Source organism: Pectinophora gossypiella, chromosome 21 (genome assembly GCF_024362695.1).
Source record: "Pectinophora gossypiella chromosome 21, ilPecGoss1.1, whole genome shotgun sequence".
Lineage (NCBI taxonomy): Eukaryota > Metazoa > Arthropoda > Insecta > Lepidoptera > Gelechiidae > Pectinophora > Pectinophora gossypiella.
In genome coordinates, this window is record NC_065424.1 from 7,128,921 (window position 1) to 7,148,811 (window position 19,891).

A 19,891-nucleotide genomic window follows, 5' to 3' on the forward strand; every position below is an offset into this window, starting at 1 on the left:
TAATAATATAAAAATATTTTTTATTGCCAAAAAAAAGGGTACAATTCTTTCCTTAAACATATTTTGGTATTAGACACAGATAGGTAAGTATCATAGCTCACTAAGTATAAAAAATACTTGATGTAAAGGATATCTAAACAAGGAATGAGCTGTCATTCCATTTGTGTAATTTTGAGCAGCAATTGCAGACGATGCACAGGTTAAAACTGTGCCTTTAAGGTTACCCCGGATATATGCACTTATGACCAATAAAAGCGTTTTACCGGTGCCAGCGGGACCATCGATAAAAATCGCACAGTTGTTGGGAGTCTCGGTAAACACTATCAACGCAAAGCTTTTCCACGTAATCGAATACGATACGTTGATCAGGAGATAACTGTAGCAACGGTATGATGTTAAGTTATCTAAATCATATTCAGTACATTCCTATCCAACTTCGTTAACCTATAAATTACTTTCGCTAAACCTTGTTCTATTAGCGAAGTTCTGTGTCTGCGTAGCATTCCATCTATTTGGATGAGGCACACGTTAAACGCGTTTTCTTTGTCATCTGGCACCCTGTAATGGAAATCTTCGGCTAATTGACGTTTATACGTGTTCCACAGTGACGCCACTGAGGCACCATTAACAGCCAGCGTTACAAAAAAGCTATGAAGTCGTGGTCCGGTTAAAAAAGTAGAAGCTTCTTCCATATCTCGTTCATATTCGACTGCGTCGTCCACAAGTCCTACGAACTTGGCAGCTTCTTGAAAAGTTGTGCAATTTGGACCTCCAATTTGTAGCAAATCCGCGAAATTACGACAAGGGTAAACACATAAAATAAGTCTTAAAAATAACTGTTCACCTCTGTTCGGCGCGACCCAAAATAGACGCGCGACGAGCTGACCCCGCATTCTCCGTGTAAGAAATCTGCCGTTTTGCATTTGTACCGCCTGAACTGTTTTTAAACATGAATCTTTCGCATGAATGTTATAAGTTTCGAAAAAGTTTATTTATTTATTTACTACTACCACACACAATACAGCATTACAGTAAAATACTAATGCGCTATGCAGGTGTCAAAAACAAACTATTATTAAGTAGGTATATAACAAAAAAAATAAAAAATAGGGGAAATACGGACAAAATGACAGGGTGTTTTGTTTAATAATCATAAATCTTTATTTATTGTAATTATAATCAGTCTTTTACATTTGAAATTATCTTAGGTTAATTGACTAACAGTAAAACAGTATTTTACTTGAATAGGAACGATAAAAAATTAGATATTAAGAAAACAATGGACGAATCAAAAAAACCATTTTGTCCGTATAGTACGGACAAAATGACACACCAACTATGGGTATAATGACATACCACAAATTTACAAACAAAGTTCACAAATAAATCCCTTAGTCTTCCTTGAGACATCAGCACATGAAGCGTGAGCCCAACGATAACAACTCATGCACCGTAACCAGCTTTCTCCCGGCTTGGACCGCGAATAAAGGTCATTGCAATAAATGCATGGGCAGTCTTCGTCGTCCTCGTTTTCGTCTGCAATATCAACAGTATCAGAGCTGGAATCGATGGTTTGAGAAGTTTGACGCTGCCTCTTTAGCATAATAACTTCTTCCACTTGGAGTTGAAGTTAAAAGCCAATTTCCTTTGGCAGGATTGAGTTTTCTTTTGCCTTGGCCTCGAATGAACTGCCCCTGTGGTGGTGGTGAAAGAATCTCAATTGGAAATTCAAGTGACTTTGATGAGCCTGGTTTCATACCATCATCGTGAGTTACTATAGAGCTTTTAACTGTAAAAGATTCCTGCACATTTGTTCCTAAATCCTTAGAAATAGTTACTCCAACATCTGTAGTCAGTGGTCGTTCTTCGTCTTCTGGTATCGCATTAATTTGTGTCGTTGTATTTTGTGTTTCCAAGGGATCTAAAGTAGAAACAATCGTGTTGTCCAAATCGGCTTGTGTTGGAGTAGGGTTTTCATTTTCAACCGGTGATAAACGCTCGTAGGCAGGTTCAGGTTCGGTATCTGCAACGTTGACCTGATTCAACGGAATATTTGTAGTCTCAGCTGGTTCAAACTGGTCTGGAAAAATGTCAGGATTTATTGGCCATAAACCTGTGCTTTTAAAGCCATTACTTGCATTTTGTACCGTTGCGGCCTTTCCGTATGCTTGAGCAAACAAATTTCCAATTTGTAAATGGGTAACAACGCGTCCTGGGTGATTCTTTAACCATTTAGAGATTTCTTGATTGTAGAACGTTTTTAGTGGTCCGTAAATACTTACATCCAAGGGCTGCATTCGATGTGTGCAGTGTGGAGGTAGACACAGCATATGAATGCCGTTTTCTTTAGCATATGTCAAAGCTTCAATAGTTTTGTGACTTGCATGACCATCACAAATAAGCAAAACCGGGTCCTCTTTACTTGCTTTCGTGTACAATTGGAAATGTTTCAACCATTTTACAAACACATCTGTGTTCATCCATCCTGATTCTTGTGCCAGTCCTAGAGTGCCAGTAGGAGCTTCATCTATTAGTTCATTTTTCATGTTTTTCCTAGGAAAAATCATGCATAGTGGAATAAATGAACCAATGGCATTTGTACAGCACACCACTGCCACATTAGAACCCCTTTCAGCACTTGTGAGGCAGCCAATTTGCTTCCTGCCCTTCGTAGCTAAAATTTTTTGCGGTTTTTGGACGGTGGTTCCCAACCCATTTTATTTTCTTTCCATGCTGTAATGGCTTGCTCCATTGATTCCTTGCTCCATGACTGTCGGTTTGTTGTTCTTTGATAGTTCCGCGGCATCTCACCTAAAACAACAAGACAATTAAAAGTAAATATTAGTAACACTATGGACAAAATGACATACCTATGTCGTTTTGTCCAGCGTATGGGTATGTCATTTTACCCTAATTTAGGCATGAAACATTTAATATCATAATTAATAAAAAAAGTTGAAATTTCTTATAAAACCAACACTAATCACAAGCCTATAACATAAGTCTTCAAGTTTAGTAAACAAAATAACAAATAATATTATAAAACTCACCAAAAATCCAGTGTAATCCATTTATAAATAATTTTTTTGGCTACACGAAACACGTTTCGACTCGTTACTTCAAACAGACTAACCGAATGGCGCTGGGTACCTCGCAGGATTGCCAACATGGCCGCCGCCGCGTGTTGCTAGGTTCGTGACGTCGCTATAGCCCGCCAAATTCGAAATAAGCCCACTGTGTCGTTTTGTTCGTATATGTCATTTTGTCCGTAATTCCCCTAATAATAAACCTTATTAATTAATTAAGTCAAAAAACCTCATAACAAATAATCAGTAGTGCTACTTTTGTGAACTCACTCAGAGCACAAACAAATAGATCAGTTTTTTCCGCTACGTGGTTCAGAGTGCAGAGTGCTCGTGTTTACACGTTCATCGCCATGGTGGGTCAAAATGACCGGCACGCCAGACCTACCTTTGCGAAGCCCGTTCGCGCCGCAGAATGCAAAAGCTGTGTATTCAACCATACAATGTGACCGGCGCGGCCCCAATGAACACCTGTAACTACTTGGTTTTTTGATTTTTTGATGGCATACCTGTTTTTAGGACTTAGAGAAAAAAGTTAATGAAAAAACATAGGATTTCGAACCATATATTTTTATTTCTGTTATAAGTTACATTTAGGTATGCATAAAAAGGAAAAGACAACATAATATTAAACGACAGTTTATTATTAATTTTAGGCATGTTTTGATCAAAATTTAAGAAAAAAAGAAAGACAATAGAACAAAAAACATTAGGAACGTTTTTATCAAACCACAATTACAAATCGTCATACGAACAACAATCAAACTAAAGATTAATTCAACTCTAAATGGATATTCAAACATTTTAGTGGCATTTGTCAAAACATTGACGACATAAATGGGGATTGCCGGGACAAATAGTGCAAAACCAAGAAACCTTCTTTGTTTTGTTCTTGGCCACATTTCTTCCATGCAACTCAACATTTGATTTGTAACAATCACGACAAAATTTTCTTGTTGATACTGCTGCACCTTCTTTTTTCTTAAGCTCGTGTTTTTGTTTTCTGGGTCGTGGTGTGGTCAATCCCTTATTTTCTTGACTACCCTCAATCAACTGCTTTGCCAACAGTCGCCTAAAATCGACGACAGATATCTTCTTCTTCGTTGTACTTTCATATAGTACTCTTGCATTTACTACAGCAGTATTGAGTAATAATTCGATACCGAGCTTCTTATACCACTTTAACGTCTTTCGCAATGGACTCGAATAAGCACTCATTTGGTCAGACAAGTCAACGGCTGCTTTGGCTTTATTATAATCAATCACAATTTTCGGTTTAATTGTTTCAACCCCTCTTTTGTTCTTTTTTTTTGTAAAACCAATTGAATGTTTGGTTGACAACAAACACACGTCCCTCTTATCCTTCCACTTCATAACCGTGACTCCGTTTTTGTTTTCTTTTGCCATAAACTCACCCGGTTTCAGATTTCCAGTCATGAAGTCCTTTGGTAAGTTCTTCCTGTTTTTTCGTAGGGTCCCTACTAAATGAGTATCGTGTTGAACTAACTTCTCAGCTAGATCTAAGCTTGTATACCAATTATCTACGAACATGGTATGACCTTTTCCAAAGTAGTTACGTGCTAAATTCAAGACAACGTTGGTTGGAGTATTATCCTGTGAATCTAATGTCTTTCCTCCATATACCTCCACCTTTGTCGTATAGCCAGGAGTAGTACACAATTTAAATAGCTTGATGCCATATTTATGTCTTTTCGACTTATTATATTGACGGAAAATGATACGCCCACGAAATGGTATCATACTTTCATCGACGCATAAACATTCATCGGGAGTGTAATGAATTGAAAATGTTTGGTTCAATATTTCAACCAATCTTCGTATTTTACCCAGCCGGTCATTTTTTGGAACTTCTTCGTTGTTGGAAAAGTGGAGCATTCTAAGCAAAACTTCGAAGCGGTTGCGACTCATAGTCTTTTTTGCAAAAGATTGACCCAACATTCCATCATTAGACCAATAGTCTACGATTTTTGGTAACTTCACTATACCCATCCAAATAATCACGCCTAAAAATCGTTTCATTTCTTCTTTGTCGGTTGGCGTCCAGAGCCGTAGTCTCGACTTATCTTTAATGCCACCTTTATCGATACTTTGTTGGGCAAATATATTCGTCTGATGTGCTATATTTTCAAATAACTGGTCAGTGACTAAGAGGGAATAGAAATCAACAGGTGTAGCATTGGCTAGTTGATTTCGAAGTGAGTAAGGTTTCAGTCCCGGTATTTCGGTAAAAGGAATTAAACGAGGCTGCTTACCACGTGGCTGGTACCACTCACATTCAGGTGTATGGCCGGATAAAGCTGGAGATAAGTCACGGTCATCTTCTTCACTGTCCGACAAAATAACTCGACGTTTTCTGGTACGTGGAATATTTATCACTTCATCACCCTCACTTATGACATGGTCAGTACTGCAATATGACCTCTCTAAACTGTCAATTACATGTAATTGTTCTTGTGTAAACTCAAAGTCAAAAAAAAGTGTCCATTTTAACAATAAAACTATTTTTTCTGCTAAACAAAATCTTAGTGTGCATTTGATGACCAAAACAAGTGCGAACTAACGAAAACAATCCGTGATTGGCTTGAGTCATAGGGAGAGGTGAAAGGGGTGAAGGGAGGCGGGAACAACAACCGCACGCACCACGCACGGTGTACTCCCGCGCTAGCATCCATTAGGCGCGCGGTACCCGTGCGTAGTAGACGTGTCTATAACGTTTGTCTATGTCTCATCGATCGAAATTTACGCGTACGTAAGTACGCTGACCGTCATTGTGACCGGCAAGGCATGAATGTAATAATTATTCCGTTTAGGCCGCGCCGGGTCATAATGACCGGCACTTAAAAAAACCCTAAAATAAAGCCAAAATAAACAAATATCACTGTAAAACTTTTATATATGAACAAATAAACCTATAAATAATCATAAAAACCAATGACATTTTTTTATGATTTTGTAAAATAATAGTCGGCGATGAACGTGTTTGGAGCCTTGTTGAGGAGGTTGGTCCGGCCGCGGGGCACGGCCAGCAGTGGCGGCCGGCGGCGGCGTCGCACGTACCCGTCCGGGACACATAGGGCAACATGCCGTAATACGTATATATCCGCGTTTATAATTTTACCTCTGATTATCTTAAAAATATAGGAAGCCAGTGCCAGCTCTCTCCTTACCCTTAGTTCATTATACCCGACCATGCCCAAAATAAACAAAGTCGGGTACAATAGCGGGTAGAATGGATATACTCCATAGAGACGCAAATATAAATATCGGACGAACTTAATTTGCACTCGTTCCAACATTGTAACGTATTTACTTTCATGTGGGGCCCACACCATTGCATTACATTCCAAATTACTCCGTACTAGCGCATTGTACAGAGCAATTATTGCTTTGATATTCATAAAGCCACGAACTGTTCTAAGAATGAACCCAAGGTTTCTAAAGGCTTTCTTACAGCAGTTAGTAATGTGTTCCCGAAACGATAGATCTGTGTTCAGAAGAATAAAGTCTAAGGGCTTGTACACAAAACTGCGATGCGACGCGATGCGAATTCGCAACTCAGAAAATTACGACACGAATTGCTGCGATGCGATTTCGTGCGGCAAGGCGTCTCCCAGTGTGACCATTCCTTCGACAACCGTTAACCGTACTAAACGTATTTTGAATTGAAAGCTAGGTCGTGACATGGATCGTAAAAAGAAGTGTGCACTTTTATTATTGCTTAGGAGATATAGAAAAAAGAAACAAAGAAGATTTTGGGTTCATCCATTTATTACTATTATGAATCCTGATGGAAACTTTTTTCTTCTAAAATATAAAGCTTTGAAAACCGACGAAAAAAAATGTTTGGAGTATTTTAGAATGAGCATATCTTCATTCGAAGAGCTTTTAAGTTTATTATCACCATATCTTCAGAAACAATCGTACAAGGGGAGAATTCCTGTTATGCCTCTGGAAATGATTGGCCTCACTATCCGGTAAGTAAAGTAAGACAATAATTGTTTACATTAGTTTTTATTGAGAAAAGAGTTTTTAAAATATTACAATCCATACAATTTACGAAAAATCAAAGTCTTCTTCAGTTGAAAGTGTGCTTAATATGCTTGAGTTAGAAAAATTATTACTAGGTGAATCAATTTGATCTGGTATGTTAGATGACTGTGGACGTATCAGTGGCGTTTGTTGAGATCTCGCAAAATGTTGAGTTTGATAGCCACCCTGGTAGTTGCTATTCGGATAGTAGTAGCCATGAGGATGGTAAAATACCTTTAAAAAAAGATATGTGTCTATTCTCAGGTTCCTTTAAAATCTTTACAATATCATCTTCAAATGTATTATTAACCATCTTTCTTTTTGGTGGCTGCCTTTGGTAACGTGTTTTAGATGTACCTTCTTGATTATCATGCTCATTTTCTGACTCATTTATACTAGTTGTGGTCTCATTTTGCAAATTTTTCTTAAGAAATTGTAATTGTTTGTACAGATGGTATTCTTTTATATTTTTGGATCCAGACCCTGACCTACTTGCATCTTTGAGTTTCTTTTCATATTTATTAAAGGTATCCTTAGCGAGCTAATGTATTGCTTACATTTTTACCGCAGGGTTCCTAGCTACAATGTCAAATTCGAGAACTCGCTACGCTGCTTCGCTAGAATATATCGCTTAGTGACATATTGTTCGATGTCATCCTCACGATTTTTTTTATCAACAACGGCAAATACGGGCTTCATCAGCAAATTTTAGCACGCTGTGTGGACACTTCTAAATTTATGTGAGCATCATATATTTTAGGAGAAGAGTAGGATTATAAGGAACGACCCATAAATCATTAACTATTACGTCTCTGCCGCGATATTTAATAGTCGCCTGATTTTTACTGTTGCGACATAAATGTATAAAACCTCTTTCGTCACTGAAGGTGACTGGTGTTTCTTTTTTTTTTTGGAAAATATATTAAGCAGTTTTTCTTTTCATTATTCCAACATGGCAGATTCGTTCGCCAAGGAGGGCCACATGGACCTTGTATCATCAATTCAAATATGTTTCAACATCAGATCAAATATGTTTTAATAGTTATAAACATACACACACTATACATATATGTAGGAATGGTAGGCTGAATGAAACGTAACGCAAAGTGTGTGAAAGAGAGCGACGAGTGAGCGAGAGAGAAGAGAATGACAGAAAAATGGCGAACGGTGGTTTTTGAATAAGAGAAAAGTACAAAAATTATACAACGTGGTAAAATAAACAAAGTTTATTAGAAATAGTAATCGTTTTCTTCATGCCCCATCCCACATATATATAATTCTCAATGACTTAACCAATAGGTTCGACACGCGAGGCATCAGCGGTTACATTCCAAGCATTAACGGATGCGGTCTGGTCTAACTCTTTTGTTTGTGTTCGGTTTGCTGACGATTAGGTACTATTAATATTAATTGAATCCTATTATTAATCATTATTATTGAATGTATTGTTTGTTGTCCAATATTATTATAAATGAATGATCTATTTTGTCGAAACTGAGGTTGTTTTTGAGTTGCGGTTGATGCGCGGACGCGTCACCGGCGACTGCCGTGGCCAGTATTAAGCGAGCGCCGCGCCGAGCAGTTCATGGCAGAACGAGATAGACGCACTTTTCTTTCGCACATGTTGAACGCTGAGAGGCTGAGATTTGCACACATAGCAACGTTTTACATACACTCACACTACACAGTTACACGTCTCCATAATTTACATATTATAATGTATTCTTTTCGTTTAGTAGTTTTGTTATTATAAGTAAGTTTTATTCATTTATTCATTTTGCATATATATTTTTGATAGGAATATTTATCTATAATATCAAGTTATTATAAGTAATGCATTATAATCTATGTAAGTATCATAGTATGTTTTCTTTACTGTATATAAGTAGGTACGTAATTGAGTTTGGTGTGTCCGTGGCTCACGTTCGATAGGTCTCCCATAACACCAGCGCCGCGGCCCGTGCTAAGCACGTGTCACGGCATTATGCTGAGGGAGATCCTTTTTTTATTTTGGGCGCCTCCATTGTGTATTTAATGTCTGTATTATTTGTCTTCTTGTCTTTGTTTTTTTTTTGTTCTATTTTTTTTTTATTTCCTGTAATGTAAGTTTGTAAATGTGGCGTCCAATATGGAAATAAATATTTTCTTTCTTTCTTTCTTCTTTCTTTGTATCATATGATCCATGACAACTTTGTATAATAAAGTTTGTGCTGGATCTGGTATGGTAGCATGAACAAATTTATCAATATCCAGACTTTCTACTGGTCTACCACCTTTTACTCTGAAGGCAATATGCGCGTGTGGTAGTCCTCTTTCTTGGAACTCTATAACATGCATTATGTAAACATTTTTTCCGAATCATTTACCCGATTTTAAATCTTTTAATAACTCTCCGAGTTTTAAGTTGAAAACTCGCGGACATGTAAGGGGGTCTTTTGATCAACCTGATAGTGTTGATTTTTTTTATTTCAGGCCATTTGGGGCTGCTAGTTAAAGTAAAAAAATATGATGGTGGAGCTAACCTGTTTACCATTGCTATAGCATCGAGGTATTTTTTTTTTCATGTACCGCGGACTCCCTGTGAATGAGCTAGGTAAATAAATTCTACCAGATTCTACTCCACCTTTTAAAATAAACCCGTCGTTAATTAACTCTTGGAGTGAAGCTACTCTTAGACTGATTTGCTGTTTTGTTCGGCTATTTTTTTAAATCCGCAGGCGTTCTTCTAAAACTACAAAACATATCGACTAACCTAACTCTTCAGATAAACGACCAAATATGCTAAATCGCGATTCTGATAAAATTACACATTGGACATATTGAACCTAATTAAGCTTTTTGTCGGTATTACCTCTCATATCTGAATGCCAACCCGTATTTCCGTGAGGATATAAAAGAGGATACTGAAAAGTCTCGTATACGGAATCCATTATATCTATTGATCGAGGCCTACAGTCTGCTATCTTTTTGACTACAAATCAGCGTCGAGTAAATTCTTCGCGATCCGTGAGTCGCACAAGTAGTTTTTTGAACTTCAAGAAAACTTATGATACCTCTAAACTTAACCTTTTTTATACATTTTATGTATGGATTATCTGTGTGCATGAACCCTGTAATAATTCGGACTACCGTTTTGTGTAAACTTAATTCGTCAGCTAAACTCTCTCTTTCGCCACTGTCATTTATGTAAAAATTAATATTATTAGGACTTTCATTGTAAGATAAATCAAAGATATGGTTGTAAATACGTCCTTGAATTTTTAGAAAAGATATACCTTCTGGGTGATGGTAACCGTGGGAAACACCTAATGCCGAAAATGCAAAAATGTTATTGTAAGCGCGTGGTCTATTTAAAATAGTTTGGTATAAAATTCTTCGTGTAATGGGAGAATAATGTGAACTATATAATCTCCTGAATGACAACACTATTGCCGACGAGATTTCTCTTCTTCGAACAAGAAGAAGTAAGGAGATGATATCCTTCATTACTCTTTCTTTCACACTTCGGCCACATCTTCTACACCTCACGTAGATACATATACACATGATTATCACTATCATCGCTATAGCAAGTAAACTAAAAAGTTCTAACTTTCTCTCAATAGCGGCAGTGGCCGAGTTATCTGATCCTTGCTGAGCAATAACAACTTCAGCGTTCTTAGATTGTTGTTTGCCCATAGTGACTATGATAGGTATCTATCACAATATTAAACAAAGTATACTCTTGAGAGTTCTACGTAAAATGATTGAAACTTTGAGGTTACATTTACAAGAAATTTCATATGACATACATTTAATGATTACTCTATATTATATAAGAAAACGCACCGGTGGCCTACTGGTTCTGCCACACCGGGTGGTATAAGTGATTACCTTATCGTTATTCTCTCTACTTAATTCTGAATTTAAATCTACGTTTGTACTGCCTGATATTGGACCTGATTTCTCAACACATGTTTCTGACTCTAATAAATATGCAGGTTTTAGCCTATCTATAGCTATATTTACCTGTCTGTTGTCTAACTGAACTTTAAAAACTTTATCTGTCCTACTTATGACGCTGTATGGGCCATCGTAAGTAGGGGTCAAAGGTTTCTTCACTGCGTCATTCCGGATAAATACACTTTTGCAAGTCTTGAGATCTTTATGTATAAATAACTTACGAGGATCGCTATCAACTCGTGGCTTGGGTCGCACACTGTGCACGATGTTGCGTAACTTCTCTACAAAAGTATATTGATCAACAGAACTGAGACATGTGTCGTTATAAAAATCTCCGGGTAAGCGTAATGACTGACCTGTTACTAACTCGGCTGCACTAAGGTCTGTGTCACACCGGCTGGCGGCGCGTAGTCCAAGCAGTACGGTGGGTAATTCTTCATCCCATGACGTGTTATCAATTAACCGGCTAGTAAGTGCTGCCTTTAGAGATCGATGCCATCTCTCTATCTTACCATTACTCTGTGGATAGTAGGGTGTTGTCCTGATGCGCTGTACTCCTAGTAATCGAAGTAGGCTGCTAAAGAGTTCGCTTTCAAACTGCCTACCTTGATCGCTAGTCAGCTGGGAAGGGCAACCGAATCTACTAATCCAGTTGTCGTATAATGCTCTGGCTACTGTATCTGCTGTGATGTCCCTGGTAGGTACTGCCTCTGGCCAATGCGTAAATCTGTCTATTATTGTAACTCTACTCTTTACTACAACAATATCTATGTGTATATGCTGAAATCTTTCGCTGGGCAAAAACTGACCTAAACTCGATACTGTATGACGATTTACCTTACTCTTTTGACAATTTACACAAGTTTTCGCCCATGTACGTACATCCTTATTCATACTCGGCCAAAAGAACCTAGAAGCAACCATCTTCATTGATGTTCTGATACCTGGGTGACTAATTTGATGAACTGACTCGAAAACTTGTTTCCTGAACTTCTCTGGAATATAAGGTCGAATATCTAGACACGCGGTCGCGTGTCAAGCCAAGTCAAGGAACAGAACTGGCGAGCCGCACCGTGTGTAATATTACACGAACCATTTGGAGCCACTTTTGACCCCCTCATAAATCAAAAACTATTTCACATAAACGTATCAAATTTGGCTTATATATTGAGACTAACGAGATACATATGTGTTCTAAATTTCATAAGCTTATCTCAAACGGTTATTTAGATATTAATGTCCAAAAATCCTCATTTTTATCATTGACTGACTGACTGATCTATAGATCAAAATTCTAACCCAGTTCCAGATGACCTAGAGAGTTAAAATTTGGCATGCAGATAGGTAGTTAGATGAATACAAAGGAAAAAATATAAAACTGGCAATTTTTAAATATTTAGATTCTATTATGAACGCTTAACTAAAATACCTAATGAAGAATGTTACTAAGTATGCTAAATCGTTTGAAATGATGTCTCAGTAAAGTCTGTGTGTATACAAATACACTGGTTTTTGTTGTAGTTAAAAATACTCAGAAGTTTTGATTTTATAGGCACTCAAAGTTTCGAAAAATACCGAGTCCCGCTAACAGTCACGTGACCGCTTGTGACGTCACAACGCGCCGCGCGGGCCGCGGCCCGCATAGTAGGTATTAAGTCGCCAGCAGTTATAGTATATAGTAGCTTGCGCAGTATTTTGTTGTTTTCGTCCTAATAATAGTAAATATTATTCGATTAATAAAATGGATGAAGGATTCGAAAAAGGGCAATCGGATAATCTACCTGAATTACCTATATGGATGAATGGTTGCGCATTATTTGTCAACAAATAGTGATTTTGTTGCCGCCGAAACGCGAGGAATAAAAATGCAATTGTGAGTCAACTTTCCGTGCTACTACTTATGCTTAATAGTTTATTCTAAATTGTTTTATCAAAACAAAATAGACACAGACAAGCGCCATCTAGCGCAAACCTATTGTAACAATTTAGTTTGGCTAGCTGGCTGCGTCCATATTTTTTATGATAGGAAATTGTAAAGTAGTAACCAAAATAACCAACAGATGGCGCTGTTAACCAACGCCAAATAAATAGAGATACAAAATGGAGTAACGACGAAGGACGCATTTTATTTTCCCGCTCCCTAATAATTAGTACATTGAACAAAGTCATACCAAACATACCAAATCTATTTCTTCAGTAGGTACCCAACTTATGTCATAATGGAAGAATGTAACTCAAATAGTAGAAGTTATAAGAACCTACCATCATTTTTTTACGTTAAAGGCAACAAATATGCACCTATTATAGTTTTGTAGCTATTGGTATGTATGTATATATAGGTAGGTACCGCTCTTCTTAGTAAATTTAAGAGCCCCCGCAAACCACAGACTTTCTATCGGCCGATAGTTTGGTCGGGCTTATAATCAGTATGAAGATGTATGCAAGTCTGCATACTACAACGATTTGGTATCGGCCGATAAATAAGTTTGATGGGATACTCAACTGCGTTCAAACTGAACTATCAGCAAACTATCGTATCGGCCGACTGCTATATCAGTATGGAGCTCCTTGCAAGCGCGCACACCGACCGGTTGTTTAGTCGGCCGATGGTTCACTTCGCTCCGAGTTTGGAGCCGGAAGGTCGTGCATTCTTTTTATTATGGCACTGTCTAGTAATTTTGAATGCATCGTGTAAAATTTTCCATTTAATAATCTATCACTGTAGATGGGATGCACCCAATACTCTTGGACACTCTTCTTGATTTTTTTCCTCCGTTGTATTAGAGCAATTATAATATTTCTGGACAATATTTTACTACGAGTAACTTTCATTATGCGACAGCTTTCTTCAATAGTAGCTTAAAAACTGAATATCGTCGGCCGACTGTTGCCTAGCTTAGGCATATCCGTTTTAGTAGGTAAGTATCTAGGTATACCTACTTACTTATTTACAATTAAGAGTAGGTATTTATACTCGGTTTACATATTATTAACTGGGATAAATTATTATTTTTATATTTAGCGCACATCAAATCAATAGTGTAAAATCATTATCTACTCATAAATTATGATAAAATAATACCTAAAAAAAGTAATGATATCCAATCAAAAACATAAATGTGAAATGACAGCCAAGTTCAGTACAATGATAAATGCTTTGGTTGTTGACTTCAACGACAAAAGAAGTGAGATCTAAATGGGTGCCAAGTTCAATGGTCAGTCCTGAATTTATTTATAAGTAACAGTATAACATAAAATATCTTCTTATAACATAAGATAATGTATTGTAGCCTAAGCTCTGTCTTGGCTAGTTTTTATAAACCTACCAAAGAATTATTATGTACGATCGTTAGTTTCTACCAACAATCCGAATTTTCGGAATTATAAAATAAGAACCGACAAATACTTGTAGTTTTAGAACTTGCGAAGGCTATAATTCATATATCAAAACTAGCCAAGACAGACCTTAGGCTACAATACATTATCTCATGTTTTAAGAAGATATTTTATGTTAAGGTGCTCCCACACACAGCAGTTATATAACGCTATAAAACAGTTTGTAACACGATAACATTTTATAACAGTGTGTAACAATACGCTACACCTTGTTAAGAAATGTTATATGTTATAAACGCTCCCACATTGGTTGAATACGTTGTATAACATCATATAACATTATGTAACAATCAGTTTGGGTTTGTCTTTCGAGAAGGCTGGTAGTGAGTCATAATGGAGGAAGTGCTAATAGGTTTGGCCTTTATTTTTTGTTTGAAAAAAAAGAAGAAAAGGCGATCTTACTGGATGCGTCGAACTCTGAAAGCGAGAGAACATTACAGTGCTACAAAATATTTGGAGGATTTGGGTATTGATGGCTGTTTGAACGATTTTTTAAGAATGAACAGTTCAGAATTTGAATTTCTCCTGAATTTAGTCGGAAAGAATATTGCTAAGCAGGATACTAATTGGAGGAAATCTATAAATTATACAGAAAGATTTGCAGTTACATTAAGGTTTTTAGCAACCGGTTGCAGTTACGGTAGTCTTGGAGATGTGTTCAAAATATCACACCAACTTATAAGTATGATCATACCGGAAGTATGCGAGGCTCTCGTCGAGGGTTTACAAGAATATTTACACGTAAGTACAAATCAATACTTTTATTTCAATGTTAACATTAATAACATTTTGTTCAGAAATGTTTAATGAAAATACAATAAGCTAAAATTTAATTTTGCAGTATTTTTAATGACAAATATAGCAAGAAAACGAAAAACGAATGTTGATCCAAAGTAATCATTTGTTTTGGATTGATTGCAACAAATCATCAAATGATTGCGTAGAATCTTCACTGAATTGTGGGACGTTGGTAATTGAAGTTTTATCCAATGAAGTGGATGGACTTGGTGTATTGATATATTCTCTGCTATCAGTGCTAATATTAACCGAAGAAGTGGATGGACTTGGTACACTGTTGTATCCGAAAGCACCAGCAGCATTACTGGGTCTCTCCATCGTATTGGTTGGCCAATCATATTCTCCCGTGGAAGCACTGAACAAAATATTATTAATATGATATTGCGCGGTATTTCTGGCATGAGTATTTTTGATTTCTTTAAGTTTTCTTGCGACATATTCTCCAAAAATATCAGTTTCGTCTCTCTCGCGTCTACTCTCATACATTTCTTTTAAGAGTTTCAAAGCTTCCTCTGATGTTTTATCTTCTGTAACTTGTGGCCTGAATCTTTTACGAAATGTTTTCGGGGCAGTGAATGGCTTCTCATTTGGTACGCCGGAGTCAGTATTAGTGTCACTTATTTGTTTTTCGCTTTCAGTTTCGTTGACCTGAAATGAATAATAATAATTAAGTGCGTTAACTCATCAGAATTACACTTGCGCAAATTGTAGTGGCAACGCAGTTGAGATTATAATTGATTCTTTAACTAGTACAACACTACCTGGCAGTTGTCGCTTTCAATTCCAAAAAATATTATCGCGCATGCGTTGCCGCTACAATTTGAACCTTTCTCATGTAGTATTTTAAATTATTCTTGTTATACGTGTCACATCAATGGCTAATTTATTAAATAAAGCTAGATTAGTGTGGAAGTTTACTATGAAACAATTTAAATGTATATGTTTTATTTTATTTCAGATGCCAACATCTGCTCAAGAATGGTTACAGGTTGCAAATAAATTTTTTAATCTGTGGAATTTTCCCCATTGCCTGGGAAGTATCGACGGAAAACACGTAGCCATACAAAAACCAATAGGAAGCGGAAGCGAATATTACAATTACAAAGGATTTTATAGTGTTGTTCTTTTAGCATTGGTTGACGCTGAATATAATTTTTTATACGTAAATATTGGGTGCCAAGGACGTATAAGTGATGGCGGAGTATTTGCAAACACACTCTTACGAAAAAAAATAATTGAACGTAATTTGAATTTACCAAGAGATTGCCCACTTCCAGGAAGAACCACACCTGTTCCTTATGTATTTGTAACAGATGACGCATTTCCGTTAGAAAAGCATTTGCTAAAACCTTTTCTAGGACCCCAGGACAACAATACTAAAGAGAGAAAATTTAATTATAGAACGAGCCGCGCAAGAAGAACGGTAGAGAATGCGTTTGGAATTTTGTCAGCCAGATTTAGAGTATTACGAAGTATAATTTTATTAGATCCACAAAAGACTACTACTTTAATTATGGCATGTGTGCTTCTACATAATTTTTTGAGGAAAACCAAATCAAGCACTATTTACGCCCCACCTCAATATTATGATAAGGAAAATTCAGATGGTACGCATACTTCCGGACAATGGAGATCAGATACACAGCAGTTAACATCACTGCAACCAGTTGAAACACAGACAGAAGATGGGAAAGTAATAAGAAATGAGTTTGCTGATTATTTTTCACACCAAGGTTTACTGGATTGGGCTTCTAGCTATTATTAACCATAGTTAAAATTATTACTCACCGACAATCCCCCATCAACAGTTTCTTCTGGCTTATTTCGATCTTTTAAAAATAAAAGTTTTTTATACGCAAACCATTTAGGTATATCGTCAGCCCCCGCACCTGATTTAGGCTTCTTACACTCTCTCTGAAATTGGCCTATAAGTGACCGCATTTTTTTTTCAATCGCCTGTTTATCTAAATTAAATTCAGCCGCAATTTGCATCCACGCGTCATGTTTTTTATTTCGATCCTTGTATTCATCCATCTGCGTATTCCACAAGACTTGTCTCTCTTGAAATAGTTCAATCAATGTGATCACATTTTCATTACTCCAAGTAAAACCAGACATTTTGTCAAATCACATATAATACGTGCTTCACCACTTCACTAACCGAACCGACTAAAGATGCGTACGTGACGAGACGAACGCGCGCGCAATCCCCCCGCGCCCTTCCGCTAACGTCCCGCTAGGTTCTGATCATGTTATCCCTTTCCAACCGAAGAAACGAAATCTTTCGTAGGCCTATAAAATGTTAGTGACAGCTTTTTATGCCATGCAAAGACCCCGGGAAAAATGCAAAAAAAAATCCCAGCTTAGCTGGTCTTCAGCAATCAGACTCTCACGATTGTGAGCCGTAGGAATAATTTGTAAGTCGCACGATCGTGAGTCTATGCGACTTGCATAATATTTTATCCTATTAGTAGAAATAAAACACATTTGGTATGAGAAAATTGTTTTATAGTAAATAGTAAATGAGTCTTAGACCACTTCTTATTAAGAAAAATGTAACACAATACAGGTCTTCGTGTAACATTTTTGAATTTACGTCATTTCGCAAGGTGTTGTGGCTGAGGAGAAGAAATGACAAGAAACTGCAACAGCAACACATCTTTTAAAAACCAATGAGGGTATATATACATTACAAGTTATTTAATAACTAGAGGGACACATTAAATACCAGACATTTTTATCATTTAGCTGGTCATTAATATTATAATAAGCTTTTTTTACATAAAGTAAGCTTCACATGAGCTTAAAATTTATTTTCTGACAAATTTAAAATATTATCTGGTATTTTATTGTAAAAACGTGTACATAACCCCAAAAAAGATGAATTTAATTTACTTAATCTAGAATTTTGAATAGCAGTTTTATTTTTGCTTCTTGTATTGCTTTGCGGAGTGTTAAAAATCGATCCTTGGTCATTACGCCGCTATAACTAAATCAAGTTTGATACCAGCTCTCCAATGCCACGCCAATCTAGGGTAGGGAATGCTGCCCACGATTATATGAATCGACAATAGCTTTGCTATCTCAGCGACAGTAGTTTTTAGTTCACGCCCATTAGAACGTAAATAATAGATAAGTATTTGTACAGCTACTAATCTCCTCCAGAAAGTCCTCATTGAAATATTCGTAAAAATAATCAATGGATTGCTTTACTGGTTCTATTGGCAGAGTCGGATAGTCATGGGATTTATCCTGGAACTGAGCTTCCTTCCACAATCTTTTTCGCATCGTAGACCTACCCCGTAGAACTGTAGGTATAATAGATGCAGACCTTCCTCTTTCTCCTCTTAGTGCACACATGGACATTCCTCCTCTTGTTATTGATCCAGGCCTTCTTCCTCTTCTTAATAAGTACGGATGCTGACACGTTTGCTCGTGCACTTGCAATAGATGGGCACAAACTAATTGGGCTCGTACGGCTCGGTGCGAAGGCTGACTCTTTTTGACGAAAATTTCTTGTTGGTCTAGCTGATGACCCTGGTAAAATTGGAGAACTCGGCTTCGATAGATACTGTTGAAATATTTTCCGGTTCAGGCGATCGTTCTACTACCACTTACTCTTCAGGGTCCTCGTCTGTTAGATCTAAGTTATCCATTTCCCTAAAGAGATGGTTTTGTACTAAATCGAGGTCATCATCATCTAAATCTTCGTTCTCCAAAAGGTTTTGGTTTTCTAATACTGCCGCTATCAGTTTGTCAGTTATATGACCCCCTTAAAAAACAAAAAACGTATTTTGTAAGCCTTATAACCATAAAAAGGTCATACACATAGAAGAAACCAAATATGCACCTAACAACCGAAGCCACATGATCGTGCGAGTGCATTTTTAAACTCGATTTGTCTTATATTATACCACAAAATGTACGTAAATAAGCATGTTTCTATATACAGGCATGATTAATAAGTGCATTTAATGTAAAAACAACACAAAAATGTATATAATTTCACAAAAAATATGGTACTTACGTGAGCGGGTCTGACGGTCAAAAAACGCAGCCATCCCTGACGCAGCCTCCGGGCGACTGACAGGCACAAACTGGCATGCAGGGGCCTGCACTATTTTTTCCCGCGTTTTTAGTTAGCGCAACGATCGTAAGACGTCGGTTGCGTTCGGAAAATCAAAGTATTTTTTTGTACAGATTTTTTTAAAGTTTAAACTCACAATCGTTTCATATCGGGTGGAAAGGGTTATACAACAAAAGTTATATTTTGTTATAACATGTTGTAATCAGTTGTAAAACATTTTGTTGAATTAAGTTTTATAACATTATTAACAATTTATAACTTTTGTTATAATTTGTTAAAAAAAGTAGAACAACAAAAGTTAAGCAACATTCTATAACGTTATATAACTGCTGTGTGGGAGCACCTTTAGGCGCCATTTTGTTCGCACTACTCACTGTCAAGTGTTGCCACAGTGGATTTAACTACCAATTTGTAATTACAATTTTAACGCAAATTTTAAAAACAGGTGATACAGATTTTTTTTTCTACGTTGTTTGAGACGACGAACATAGTCGAATTAAGGGTTACATCCGTTATAATGATAACGGATAAATTT

General features: G+C 36.9%; 2 protein-coding genes across 2 annotated transcripts; one reads left to right on the top strand and one right to left on the bottom strand.

The window, feature by feature from the left end:
- The first annotated feature begins 8,083 nt into the window (after nucleotides 1-8,083).
- LOC126376616 (putative nuclease HARBI1) lies at nucleotides 8,084-19,853 on the top strand. The gene is made up of 2 exons (XM_050024130.1): nucleotides 8,084-15,212; nucleotides 16,228-19,853. The coding sequence occupies exons 1-2, from the start codon at nucleotides 14,805-14,807 to the stop codon at nucleotides 17,032-17,034; spliced, it is 1,215 nt and encodes a 404-aa protein (XP_049880087.1). The 5' UTR covers nucleotides 8,084-14,804; the 3' UTR covers nucleotides 17,035-19,853.
- On the bottom strand, nucleotides 15,216-17,387 carry LOC126376674 (uncharacterized). Its single transcript, XM_050024223.1, has 2 exons — nucleotides 17,058-17,387; nucleotides 15,216-15,917 (listed from the first exon to the last, which is right to left on the bottom strand). Exons 1-2 carry the CDS (start codon nucleotides 17,385-17,387, stop codon nucleotides 15,369-15,371), a joined length of 879 nt encoding a protein of 292 aa, XP_049880180.1. The 3' UTR covers nucleotides 15,216-15,368.
- Nucleotides 19,854-19,891: the final 38 nt, after the last annotated feature.

Coding starts and splice junctions, on each gene's coding strand:
- LOC126376616 (XM_050024130.1), top strand. CDS start 14,805: ATGGAGGAAGTGCTAATAGGTTTGGCCTTTATTTTTTGTTTGAAAAAA. Junction 15,213..16,227: donor GTTTACAAGAATATTTACAC/GTAAGTACAAAT, acceptor ATTTTATTTCAG/ATGCCAACATCTGCTCAAGA.
- LOC126376674 (XM_050024223.1), bottom strand. CDS start 17,387: ATGTCTGGTTTTACTTGGAGTAATGAAAATGTGATCACATTGATTGAA. Junction 15,918..17,057: donor CTGTTGATGGGGGATTGTCG/GTGAGTAATAAT, acceptor TATTCATTTCAG/GTCAACGAAACTGAAAGCGA.